Here is a 12,467-nt window from a genome sequence, read left to right as displayed (position 1 = left end):
AAACCGACGTCACAGCTTGTATTGTTCTCAGAAAATAACGACAAATGAAGCCACACTTTCATTTATAGATATCCATTCTTTTTATAAGAGTTGCATAAGAATTTTTTCTACTTTCACTACGGTCATTTTTGTAGTTTTTATACGTTTTGTGGTTTGGTACTGGTGTTTACAGAGAGGGTGATTACTTTTATTTACTTTTTTTTTTTTATATAGCTTATATACTTTTGTAAGATATTACAAATAAAATAAAATAAATCCTCAGTTTCACAAATTTTGAGCTGAAAAATTATGCATTTCCAGGGTTTCCGGCTGTTGTAAATGTTCTGAGCCAGCAGATGGCGAAGTTGTAGATTCTCTAAAGTTTGGGGCCCGTCTCAATCCCCACTCCTGAGAGCGTGTGCAGGCGACAGGAAGAACATGTAGCTACACTGTAGCCTTAACGCACACTAAATCCACATAGGATAAGCATCACGTTCAAGATCTCGAGCCGTGAAATTGTGCAATGTCGAGACAAACTTTAGTGTAAATTAAATTAATTAGACATTACATATGATTCGGTAGCAAAACGTAAAGTGTTGCACGTTTTATTTGGTACAGAGATGAGTATGTATATTTTGTCAAATGTTTGCAACTGCTTTTTATCACTTAATTAGAAGTACCACAATTAAATGGTCTGCTGTTACATAGGGGCTACCGAACAGACATTTAGATGTTTATTTTAAAGTGCAAAGTATTGGAAGTCAAAATGTGTAAATAAAACTCTGTAAAAACGTTACTTGCAACACTATGATGTTGTACATGTCCTATCTGGTAATCAGAAGTTCAACACACACTTGGGCCAATGCAGGAAATGTGTCATGAAAGTAGACAAGTGTTCAGGTGCAAAGAGCACAAGTGTGATTATTGGGACAGGCCCTTTGAAACTTTTCCCGATCCTATCAAGGGAGAGACTCAGCACAGAGAACCATAGGGTAAATTAATTGTAGTACATTAACAAAAACTCACACCTCTTAACACACCTGATTAGAGAAAAAAAAAAAAGAGAGATGTCCAAACATTCAAATCCAAACATAACTAGCCACTGCTATGCATTGGTCAATCTTACCTGGTCCAAGAGTTTTTAAAAGTCCTCGCTACACAGCACAGATGCTGACAATAAGTGCTGAGACGCTGGGTGACAGAGCAATCAACTGATTCGGGTGTGATTGCAGTTTTACACTGCATTACAAGTTTCTTTTTTTTTTAAATAACAATTGCTAAGACACTTAGCAATTGTTATTTTAAAAAAAAAGAAACTCCATCCTCTGAACCAAATCTCAATAGCCCAAGTCAATTTGTCGAATAAATTACTCTTTCTTTAAAAACTTAAACAAGTTCAGGCAGTTACAGTGTTTGCAAATCTCAAGCACTCTTTTCAAAACTGTATTACTGAACATAATCCAAGCCAGTTCAGAGCACAGGTGACACGGTGCAGTGAATGATGATACCAACAATCTGAGAGGAAGAGGATGAGGAAGAGCAAAGTGTGGACAGTGTTGTCAAGGCTAGATCAGCACGCCAGAGGGTTTTCCCCATTGCCTGGCAAGAGACGACCCTGTGATGTGGACAAAGTCCTGCACAATATTCAGGAATATTCAGCAATATTATTGATCTGAGCTGGACGAAGACATATCGGTTTTCTCCAGAGCTACTGTATAGATGAAAGGAACCATTTAATAACTGATGATCTTTACACAGGAACTGAATCAACACTGAACTGACTTCAGCTGAACACTCACTCTACTGTCTTTAGAGCTGAGCTGAACTGAACTCTGTGTGCATCATTAAATCATTTTCCTGTTTATCACTGTAAAGCTGCTTTAAAACAATGTACTGTATAAAGCGCTGTAGAAATAAAGCTGACTCGACTCAGGCTGGACCAACATGAAGACGTGATGCTGAGGCAGAAGGAATCTCTCACTGACTCTGATTCTGCTTTTCTTTTAGTTTTCTTTGACCTTTTGCAGTTGGACTGCTGTATTTTTGCGATGTGAAAGTGCTGAATATACAGACATCCAATACTATACAATATTCAATACAATACTGTACTTGCGGTACACGGTTTAAAATATATTCGCCATACTTGGTTGTGATTTCTATACTTTTTTTTTACGTAATTGCAAAATTTGTTTACTGTATACAATACGATTCATGTTTAAATGCTCCCAAGACTTATACTAGATCCTGTATATGTGATTATGAACAAACTAAGACATGATGATCCACATGTGCATAGATCATCTTTATCCATGTTGAAGAAACAAGCCTGTAATGAATCCCACAACTTCATTTTGTCTATATTTATTTACTTGAAAAGTGCATCAACACAATCAAATCAAACAATAACCATATGAAATTGTTGTAACAGAGTCTAAAAAGAAATCTACATTTTAAAGACTGCAATGGAAATAACTAAATTAAAAACGAAGCACATCCGAGTGATATTCCATGGTTTCTTCTGGTTTAAAGCCCTTGCAATTTGCTGTGAAGGAAACAATGAGAAATAAGAGGGTTTATTTTTAAAGCACAGTCTTTTTAAAAGAGGAAATGTTAATGGAGAGGGTGTTGATGGCTTTATCAATAATCATACCTGTCCTCCACTGTTCTATTGGACGGATAGTAAACTTTGAAGGAGAATCCACTTTTCGGAAAAGAACCCTGAAAGAGTAAGACATCAACAGATTTTACATCTAACACACTGAATCACTGATCAGTCACCATCAGTCCAGCCATACTAAACATCTCACACACACACACACTCTCTCTCACTCACACAGACACTCACACAGACACACACTCACACACACACTCACACACACACACACACAACACACACAGTGTTAGCGTAGGTTTGAGTACCGGGTTGATGCACAGGCAGTCTGTGTTGGAGACGTTGAAAGGGTCGTATTTATCAGCGAAGACGATGACATCAGGCACGGGATAAACGTGTAAGGCGTAATCATACGCCCAGTACACCGGACACACGTAGAGCGGGAGCGGCGTCAGGTGACCTTGTGACAGGATGGTTTTCACAAACTGTTGAACAAATGCAAAATGAATCAAACAGGAGAAACTCACTGCATGTCGTCAAGCACTTTAGAGAACAGTGATCTTTAAAAAGGGTTAATAACTTAAGGGTTAGATTGAATGAAACTTGAATGAAAAAATACTGTCATCATTTACTCTCCCTCATGTCGTTCGTAACCCGTGAGACTTATGTTCATCTTCAGAACAAATATAAATGTAGATATTTTTGAGATCCATTGACAGCTACGCAACTACCACTGTGTCGCTTCAAAAAGTTCATAAAAAGATTGTAAAAGTAATCCATATGAATCGAGTGGTTTGGTCCACATTTTCTGAAGAGAAACGATCACTTTATATGATGAACTGAATCTGGGTGTCACACGGACACGCATGTAAAGCTCAGGCTCACATGGGAAGGGATATCCAGGTTGCTGCTTGGGAGTCGAACACAGTTTCGGCACATCTTGTTGACGAGGTCTTCTCGAATCACCACCATCTCTTGACTGCAGTACTGTATCCTGAAACAGAAGAGAAGCATGATCACCGAGTGATGATAAAGCAGAGGAATGCTGGGTAATGCAGCACACATTCGCTGTTCACCTGCAGGGGTTGGTGGTGAAGACGGAGAACGGCACGCGCTCTCTGAACTCTTCTGTGAGATGCTCCGCCAACGGAGGTCTGTACGCACAAGCACATTTTACACTTCAAGTGCATTCATTCACAGACGGGGACTGACCCAAACACAAATGAAGAAGGTTCATCATGTGATGATGATGATGAAACACTGGTCTTAACATTATACCTGGGCAAGACCGCGCCGGGCCCCGGGTCTTCTGGTCCGGGAACAAACACAAAACGACTGCTGCAAAAACACATTGAAAGGGTCAGTGAAGTCTAGTACATAACTAAACTCATACTTCACACTCCACTGTGTCATCAGAAAGACAAAACCTTTGTCTTCAGCTTTCATGCGTCACAGTTTCAGGTTTAATTCAAATATCTAACCTGTTGTGAATGCTGGGAAATTCACAAATCAGATCAGCAAGTGCTTTAAAAGAATCTGAAAAAAAAAAAAAAAAGTTAAACTGTGAACAATTTATGTTCCTTTAAAACATAATTGTGCAACAGCAAAGGGTTAGGAGAGAAGTTGAACCTTTGAGTGTTTGGAGCTGGTTCCTGCCGTAAGGAGCGGAAGAGAAATTCCCACAGAATATGAAGCAGGTCGGCGGCATGGCGGAGTATCCTGAACAATCACACATCAAGAGATCATGGGGTTACTTATTCAGAGAAAAGCCCATCACTGCTCCTCACCTTTTATCATTGTCATAATACACTGAAATTGAAGCAGCATTTTTGTTTTGCAGTAAAATACTGATACAGTACAGATACAGGTCTAAGGGTTAACCCTAATACTGATACAGTACAGATACAGGTCTAAGGGTTAACCCTAACCCTAATACTGATACAGTACAGATACAGGTCTAAGGGTTAACCCTAACCCTAATACTGATACAGTACAGATACAGGTCTAAGGGTTAACCCTAACCCTAATACAGATACAGTACAGATACAGGTCTAAGGGTTAACCCTAACCCTAATACTGATACAGTACAGATACAGGTCTAAGGGTTAACCCTAACCCTAATACTGATACAGTACAGATACAGGTCTAAGGGTTAACCCTAACCCTAATACAGATACAGTACAGATACAGGTCTAAGGGTTAACCCTAACCCTAATACTGATACAGTACAGATACAGGTCTAAGGGTTAACCCTAACCCTAATACTGATACAGTACAGATACAGGTCTAAGGGTTAACCCTAATACTGATACAGTACAGATACAGGTCTAAGGGTTAACCCTAATACTGATACAGTACAGATACAGGTCTAAGGGTTAGGGTTAGGGTTAACCCTAATACTGATACAGGTCTAAGATCTCGGCTGATATTAATAAGAGAAACCACCTCCATCTGATAACAGAATCTTTAAATATAATTACTGTCCATGTTAACATCAATGTAAATACAGGCTAATGGGGAAATTTAGCTGGAAAGAGCAATTATAGCTGACAAGACACCGCCAATGAGAGCAAGGATCAGTTTGAAGCTTAGAGACTTGGTCAAAATTCAATCACAATCGCAGATTCAGTTTACATTTGCTTTATCAGAGTGACAATCGCAGTTCACATTATTAATATTCATACCCTGTATACATGAGTCATGGGATTCCTATTTATGTTCAGGAAGCTCAACTAGTCAATTAGTGATGCTGACTCGTGGTTTTAATGTTTTTAGCAGTGGCCAAACAATACGGCCAACGCTGATATCAATATCTGGAAAGCAGGATGATATAATGCTCATATTTACATAGGGTAGTAAAACTCAAAGATTTTGTTGGAAAGAAAAGACAACATAATTGTTAACATGTTATTTCCCCTCTACACTGTTCATTACGGTATAAGGTGCATCGACTCTGTTGTATACGGTACAGTATGCTGGTGAGCGCTGAGATATGAAGTGACGGTGATGGTTGTTGTATGATACTTTGCCGTGCACGGAAAAAAGTTGTAAGAGTTATAAACGTCGTGTTTATTTTGAGTAACAAGAATAATTATTTAAATGAGAAACATAAGCACTGTCGTGCACATCCCATTGCACATGATTCTGAGTTAGCAACTGAAGGCAGATCAGGTTATTAACTGTAGCGATTTCACCTTCTGTAAATACAGGGACAAATACATTTCAACCATCAGGTTAGTACACAACGAGGCTAATTGTACTTCATCTGGAAGTGTGTTTAGAGCTTGTTCTCTGTAGTTTGTCTAACATTACACTGATATTTTTAAATAAACTCACATATGATGAGCCGATACTGTATCTCAGTGTTTCACAAACTTTTAACAGGCATGTACCCCCTGAGACATTATAGATCTTCCGGAGTACCCCCAACACCACCAATTGTTAACAACAAGTTTTTTGTTTTTTTTATTAATATTGATTTTTATCAATTATGTCAAGAATAGTGAATAGAATCATAAACATATGATACAAATCTCATCAAAAGTCAACATATGATATAGGGCTGTGACGGTGGAAGTTTTTTTTACCACCGCGGTAGTAATGGACCCAAATACCGGTGTTGCGGTGGTCGGGGGACGTTGTTTTGAAATAATAAAAAATAAAAATAAAAAAAAAAACAAACAAAGAAACAACACACTAAAGCCTGTAAAGCATTGAAATAAATATCAGTAAATACTGGTAACTTACATAATATAATAAATTTGAATCTATTTAAAAAAAAAAAAAAAAATAAATGAATAAAAACTTTCGTTAAATTTTCCACACAAAGACACGTGATACAGCCTAGCGCTCTGCTTGAGAGGGATGTGGGACACGAGCAGGAAAGAGACCATCAATCTATTTTCTGATATCTTCATGTTTTCTACTTGTAAAAGGTATGAAAAACGAATTCTATCTTCCACAAGGGCAAGGCATTTAGGCTATGTTTGCGCGCTGCCAGAGAAAGCCAAAGTAAAATCACCCGCGCGTGTGAAACGCACTTTACAAATGAACTTGACGCGCCTTACCAATTATCATATGTCTAATAACAAGCACAAACTGTGTTAAAAAGAATTTGACGTACAAGTACAAATGTAGGCTATCTGTCCTACAGCGTTTTTCTACTTTAACACAGTAAAGAATACGAAAATAATTGACCTAAAAGCGAACAAAGTAAGAAACGTTTATAATCCCCTTTGGAAATGGGTGAGACGCGAGTGAAGATATGGGAAAAGAAACAAGAGATCCATGCAGGGATGAGTCACGATTTTTGAATATTCGATTAGTTGATTTAATTATAGAATATCTAATGTTCTAATGTCTGTTGTGCGATCATTCTCTAAAATTAAATCTCCATGTTCTGGTGCTGATGCGGTGGTGACGAGTTCATGTAACCGGAGGGTGACGCTGCCAATAACGCACATAACAGCTGTCACAAAGAGCCGGCAAAAGTAATGATTATGAATGTGTCAAATATAGCAAGGAGACATTTGAATAGTTTATTAATAAATGGTTTGTTTTTTTGTGTCAGTGTCGGGCTGCAAAGATGAAGTTGACGATGCTGACTAGCTCGTTATCTTCACAGTGAACGCGCCTATAGAGAGAAATGCACACTTCATACGGATATGCTAGTCGGTTTATTTTTGTTTTGAATTGTTTTGTTTAAAAGTAGACAATTCAAGCGTTCTATAAGGAATAACTAATGGAATATTTTTAAATTCGCTAATAATCGGGTGACCAGATCGCAAACCAGAATTCAAAGCTGAAAAAGCTTAAGTTTATGGGCTCAGGGACAACTCTATCATTCGTCATGAATTCAAACTTTTCCATGGCTGCGATATAACATTTAATTGCTAACCTATTATTTCTTTTGTAAACAAAGCTTTGTGTGTCATAATATTAATGTAAAACAGCATTCATATTTTTGGCAAACCACCGCTGGTACTACTCAGCCACCGCGGTGGTGCGGTTGTCAAGATTACCGGCACAGCCCTATTTCTATTTCGCGTACCCCCTGAAATCAGTCCACGTACCCCTGGGGGTACGCGTACCCCAGTTTGACAACCGTGGCTGTATCTGAACAAATCACATAAAATAAATCTTTTGTTTAACAGCACCAGAAGAGTTCTGCAGAACTGCATTTAAAAATGATGTCGTCATAAAACATTTCACAGTATCACTTGTGTTTGTAAATTTGGAGATTTTCAGCAAATTCTTTTTCCAAGATCCAAGAGAATCCAAACCTGAGAACATGGTGTGTATCTTCTCCAGGACCTCCACACTGTCCAGCCACGCGTCCGACACCATCACAAACATGGCGTCTTCATTCTCCTCCTCCAGCTGCTTGAGTTTGGCGGACGCTTTGACCGCAGTGGTGGACGGCCCACCGAAGAAGTTTATATTGCCATAATATGCCCTGTACGCAGACAAGAACACATGTGGATGTAGAAGCATGTGAGCTGCACAGTTACAGTGAATAACAGCTAATACACACCTGGTGAAAGAAGAGGGTTCTGTGGGCGGGAACCCAAACGCGTTGACATGGAACACAGAATCCTCGTACCATCCTGGGAACGCAGACAGAGCATGTGATTATACAGATCAGACCAGAGCATGTGATTATACAGATCAGACCAGAGCATGTGATTATAGTGTATAGAGATCAGATCAGAGCATGTGATTATAGAGATCAGATCAGAGCATGTGATTATAGAGTATAGAGATCAGAGCGTGTGATTATAGAGTATAGAGATCAGAGCGTGTGATTATAGAGTATAGAGATCAGATCATGTGATTATAGAGTATAGAGATCAGATCATGTGATTATAGAGTATAGAGATCAGATCATGTGATTATAGAGTATAGAGATCAGAGCGTGTGATTATAGAGTATAGAGATCAGATCATGTGATTATAGAGTATAGAGATCAGATCATGTGATTATAGAGTATAGAGATCAGAGCGTGTGATTATAGAGTATAGAGATCAGATCATGTGATTATAGAGTATAGAGATCAGATCATGTGATTATAGAGTATAGAGATCAGAGCATGTGATTATAGAGATCAGATCAGATCATGTGATTACAGAGTATAGAGATCAGAACGTGTGATTATAGAGTATAGAGATCAGAGCGTGTGATTATACAGATCAGACCAGAGCATGTGATAATAGTGTATAGAGATCAGACCAGAGCATGTGATTATAGTGTATAGAGATCAGATCAGAGCATGTGATTATAGAGATCAGAACAGAACATGTGATTATAGAGTATAGAGATCAGAGCGTGTGATTATAGAGTATAGAGATCAGAGCGTGTGATTATAGAGTATAGAGATCAGATCATGTGATTATAGAGTATAGAGATCAGAGCATGTGATTATAGAGATCAGATCAGATCATGTGATTACAGAGTATAGAGATCAGAATGTGTGATTATAGAGTATAGAGATCAGATCATGTGATTATAGAGTATAGAGATCAGAGCATGTGATTATAGAGATCAGATCAGATCATGTGATTACAGAGTATAGAGATCAGAATGTGTGATTATAGAGTATAGAGATCAGATCATGTGATTATAGAGTATAGAGATCAGATCATGTGATTATAGAGTATAGAGATCAGATCATGTGATTATAGAGTATAGAGATCAGAGCATGTGATTATAGAGATCAGATCAGATCATGTGATTACAGAGTATAGAGATCAGAGCGTGTGATTATAGAGTATAGAGATCAGATCATGTGATTATAGAGTATAGAGATCAGAGCGTGTGATTATAGAGTATAGAGATCAGATCATGTGATTATAGAGTATAGAGATCAGAGCGTGTGATTATAGAGTATAGAGATCAGATCATGTGATTATAGAGTATAGAGATCAGATCATGTGATTATAGAGTATAGAGATCAGAGCGTGTGATTATAGAGTATAGAGATCAGATCATGTGATTATAGAGTATAGAGATCAGAGCGTGTGATTATAGAGTATAGAGATCAGATCATGTGATTATAGAGTATAGAGATCAGATCATGTGATTATAGAGTATAGAGATCAGAGCATGTGATTATAGAGATCAGATCAGATCATGTGATTACAGAGTATAGAGATCAGAACGTGTGATTATAGAGTATAGAGATCAGAACGTGTGATTATAGAGTATAGAGATCAGATCATGTGATTATAGAGTATAGAGATCAGAGCATGTGATTATAGAGATCAGATCAGATCATGTGATTACAGAGTATAGAGATCAGAATGTGTGATTATAGAGTATAGAGATCAGATCAGATCATGTGATTATAGAGTATAGAGATCAGAATGTGTGATTATAGAGTATAGAGATCAGATCAGATCATGTGATTATAGAGTATAGAGATCAGATCATGTGATTACAGAGTATAGAGATCAGATCATGTGATTATAGAGTATAGAGATCAGAGCATGTGATTATAGAGATCAGATCAGATCATGTGATTACAGAGTATAGAGATCAGAACGTGTGATTATAGAGTATAGAGATCAGAACGTGTGATTATAGAGTATAGAGATCAGAACGTGTGATTATAGAGTATAGAGATCAGATCATGTGATTATAGAGTATAGAGATCAGATCATGTGATTATAGAGTATAGAGATCAGAGCATGTGATTATAGAGATCAGATCAGATCATGTGATTACAGAGTATAGAGATCAGAATGTGTGATTATAGAGTATAGAGATCAGATCAGATCATGTGATTACAGAGTATAGAGATCAGAATGTGTGATTATAGAGTATAGAGATCAGATCAGATCATGTGATTATAGAGTATAGAGATCAGATCATGTGATTACAGAGTATAGAGATCAGAACGTGTGATTATAGAGTATAGAGATCAGAACGTGTGATTATAGAGTATAGAGATCAGATCATGTGATTATAGAGTATAGAGATCAGATCATGTGATTATAGAGTATAGAGATCAGAGCATGTGATTATAGAGATCAGATCAGATCATGTGATTACAGAGTATAGAGATCAGAATGTGTGATTATAGAGTATAGAGATCAGATCAGATCATGTGATTACAGAGTATAGAGATCAGAATGTGTGATTATAGAGTATAGAGATCAGATCAGATCATGTGATTATAGAGTATAGAGATCAGATCATGTGATTACAGAGTATAGAGATCAGAACGTGTGATTATAGAGTATAGAGATCAGATCAGATCATGTGATTATAGAGTATAGAGATCAGATCATGTGATTACAGAGTATAGAGATCAGAACGTGTGATTATAGAGTATAGAGATCAGATCGTGTGATTATAGAGTATAGAGATCAGATCGTGTGATTATAGAGTATAGAGATCAGAACGTGTGATTATAGAGTATAGAGATCAGAATGTGTGATTATAGAGTATAGAGATCAGAGCGTGTGATTATAGAGTATAGAGATCAGAGCGTGTGATTATAGAGTAGAGATCAGAGCGTGTGATTATAGAGTATAGAGATCAGAGCGTGTGATTATAGAGTATAGAGATCAGATCATGTGATTATAGAGTATAGAGATCAGAGCGTGTGATTATAGAGTATAGAGATCAGAGCGTGTGATTATAGAGATCAGAGCGTGTGATTATAGAGTATAGAGATCAGAGCGTGTGATTATAGAGTATAGAGATCAGATCATGTGATTATAGAGTATAGAGATCAGAGCGTGTGATTATAGAGTATAGAGATCAGAGCGTGTGATTATAGAGTATAGAGATCAGAGCGTGTGATTATAGAGTATAGAGATCAGATCAGGTGATTAGAGTATAGAGATCAGATCAGGGTTAGGGTCAGGAGTTTCAGACGGCAGCGGGACAGAGACTCACCCTCAGCCAGAACGAAGCAGGACTCTGTGTAAAGGCCGCTGTGAAACTGGTATAATGAGCGTTAAGGGACAAACGGAAAGTATCCTCTAAGACAGTAGCACATTTGTTTCAGGATGAACACAGGAAGGATATTGCCTTTGATATATTGAGCTGCACTGTGCCACTGAGGTCCTCCAGGTAGAACTTACCCTGAAAGAACAGAGGATGAAGAGAATATATCAACATGAAATCCTGGAGTCAGGAAGCAAGTGTTCTGAAAAGTTTAAGCATCTGTGTTTTCTCTCGCTCAGATCAGTCCGATTCGCTCCACTCATCAGTCATCAACAGGCTAATGCTCCAATCAAGGGCCTGGAATCTACACTGACGTGTCTCTATTAACACTTCCAATCAAACAAGACTCATAACACTACCACTGTACATGTTATTCTGGCCACACTTAAATGGGTCACGCCATGGATTGCTTCTTGCGTTTTCTAAACTGCTGTGTGTGTGTGTGTGTGTGTGTGTGTGTGTGTGTGGAACACCATACTTGGCTACACTTCACTCCACTAACCCACATCCACAGACGTTCAGTCCTGACAGCTGAAGATCAGCATGAGTGTGTGAGTGCAGGAATACCTCCTTCAGCTGTGTGATCATGCCGAGGACGATCACTTCTCCAACTTTAGCTGTGCTGCCCAGAAGAGCTTCCACGGTCTTCAGCTGCAACATGAAGAGCTGGTTCAGTCCAGAGCATCAGCAGCGACTGAACACTAATCAACAGTCTCAACAGTGAGGGTTGCTCATGTTCACCTGGAACTTGTTTCTCCCTTCATCTGGAGCTGAACCAATAACCGGAGGAGTGAAGAGCTCGTGCCTGTGTGTTCGCTGTCATACAGATCATGATGAAGAAACTGTTTACTACTGCCATTAACATGTGTGTCCTGTGATCCACCACTACGACCATCACTGACACTCGTCCTGATAATCAAGCGGC

The 12,467-nt window shown here is 38.4% G+C and overlaps 1 protein-coding gene across 1 annotated transcript in view; it reads right to left on the bottom strand.

The window, feature by feature from the left end:
• Nucleotides 1-2,312: 2,312 nt before the first annotated feature.
• The window catches only part of pole2 (polymerase (DNA directed), epsilon 2), a 12,878-nt gene continuing 2,723 nt past the window's right edge, over nucleotides 2,313-12,467 (bottom strand). The window contains exons 6-19 of the mRNA XM_079852997.1: nucleotides 12,284-12,358; nucleotides 12,110-12,193; nucleotides 11,624-11,680; nucleotides 11,492-11,540; nucleotides 8,124-8,196; nucleotides 7,873-8,045; nucleotides 4,220-4,309; nucleotides 4,072-4,126; nucleotides 3,869-3,928; nucleotides 3,667-3,744; nucleotides 3,476-3,584; nucleotides 2,899-3,075; nucleotides 2,630-2,697; nucleotides 2,313-2,521 (exon numbers count right to left, since the gene is read on the bottom strand). Coding sequence (XP_079709123.1) covers nucleotides 2,503-2,521; nucleotides 2,630-2,697; nucleotides 2,899-3,075; nucleotides 3,476-3,584; nucleotides 3,667-3,744; nucleotides 3,869-3,928; nucleotides 4,072-4,126; nucleotides 4,220-4,309; nucleotides 7,873-8,045; nucleotides 8,124-8,196; nucleotides 11,492-11,540; nucleotides 11,624-11,680; nucleotides 12,110-12,193; nucleotides 12,284-12,358 — 1,167 coding nt within the window. The 3' untranslated portion in view covers nucleotides 2,313-2,502. The remainder of the gene's footprint in view (nucleotides 2,522-2,629; nucleotides 2,698-2,898; nucleotides 3,076-3,475; nucleotides 3,585-3,666; nucleotides 3,745-3,868; nucleotides 3,929-4,071; nucleotides 4,127-4,219; nucleotides 4,310-7,872; nucleotides 8,046-8,123; nucleotides 8,197-11,491; nucleotides 11,541-11,623; nucleotides 11,681-12,109; nucleotides 12,194-12,283; nucleotides 12,359-12,467) is intronic.

This window comes from Squalius cephalus (genome assembly GCF_949319135.1).
Source record: "Squalius cephalus genome assembly, chromosome: 20".
Lineage (NCBI taxonomy): Eukaryota > Metazoa > Chordata > Actinopteri > Cypriniformes > Leuciscidae > Squalius > Squalius cephalus.
Note: the sequence above shows the minus strand (reverse complement) of the source record. Positions and strands in the feature narration are given on the sequence as shown.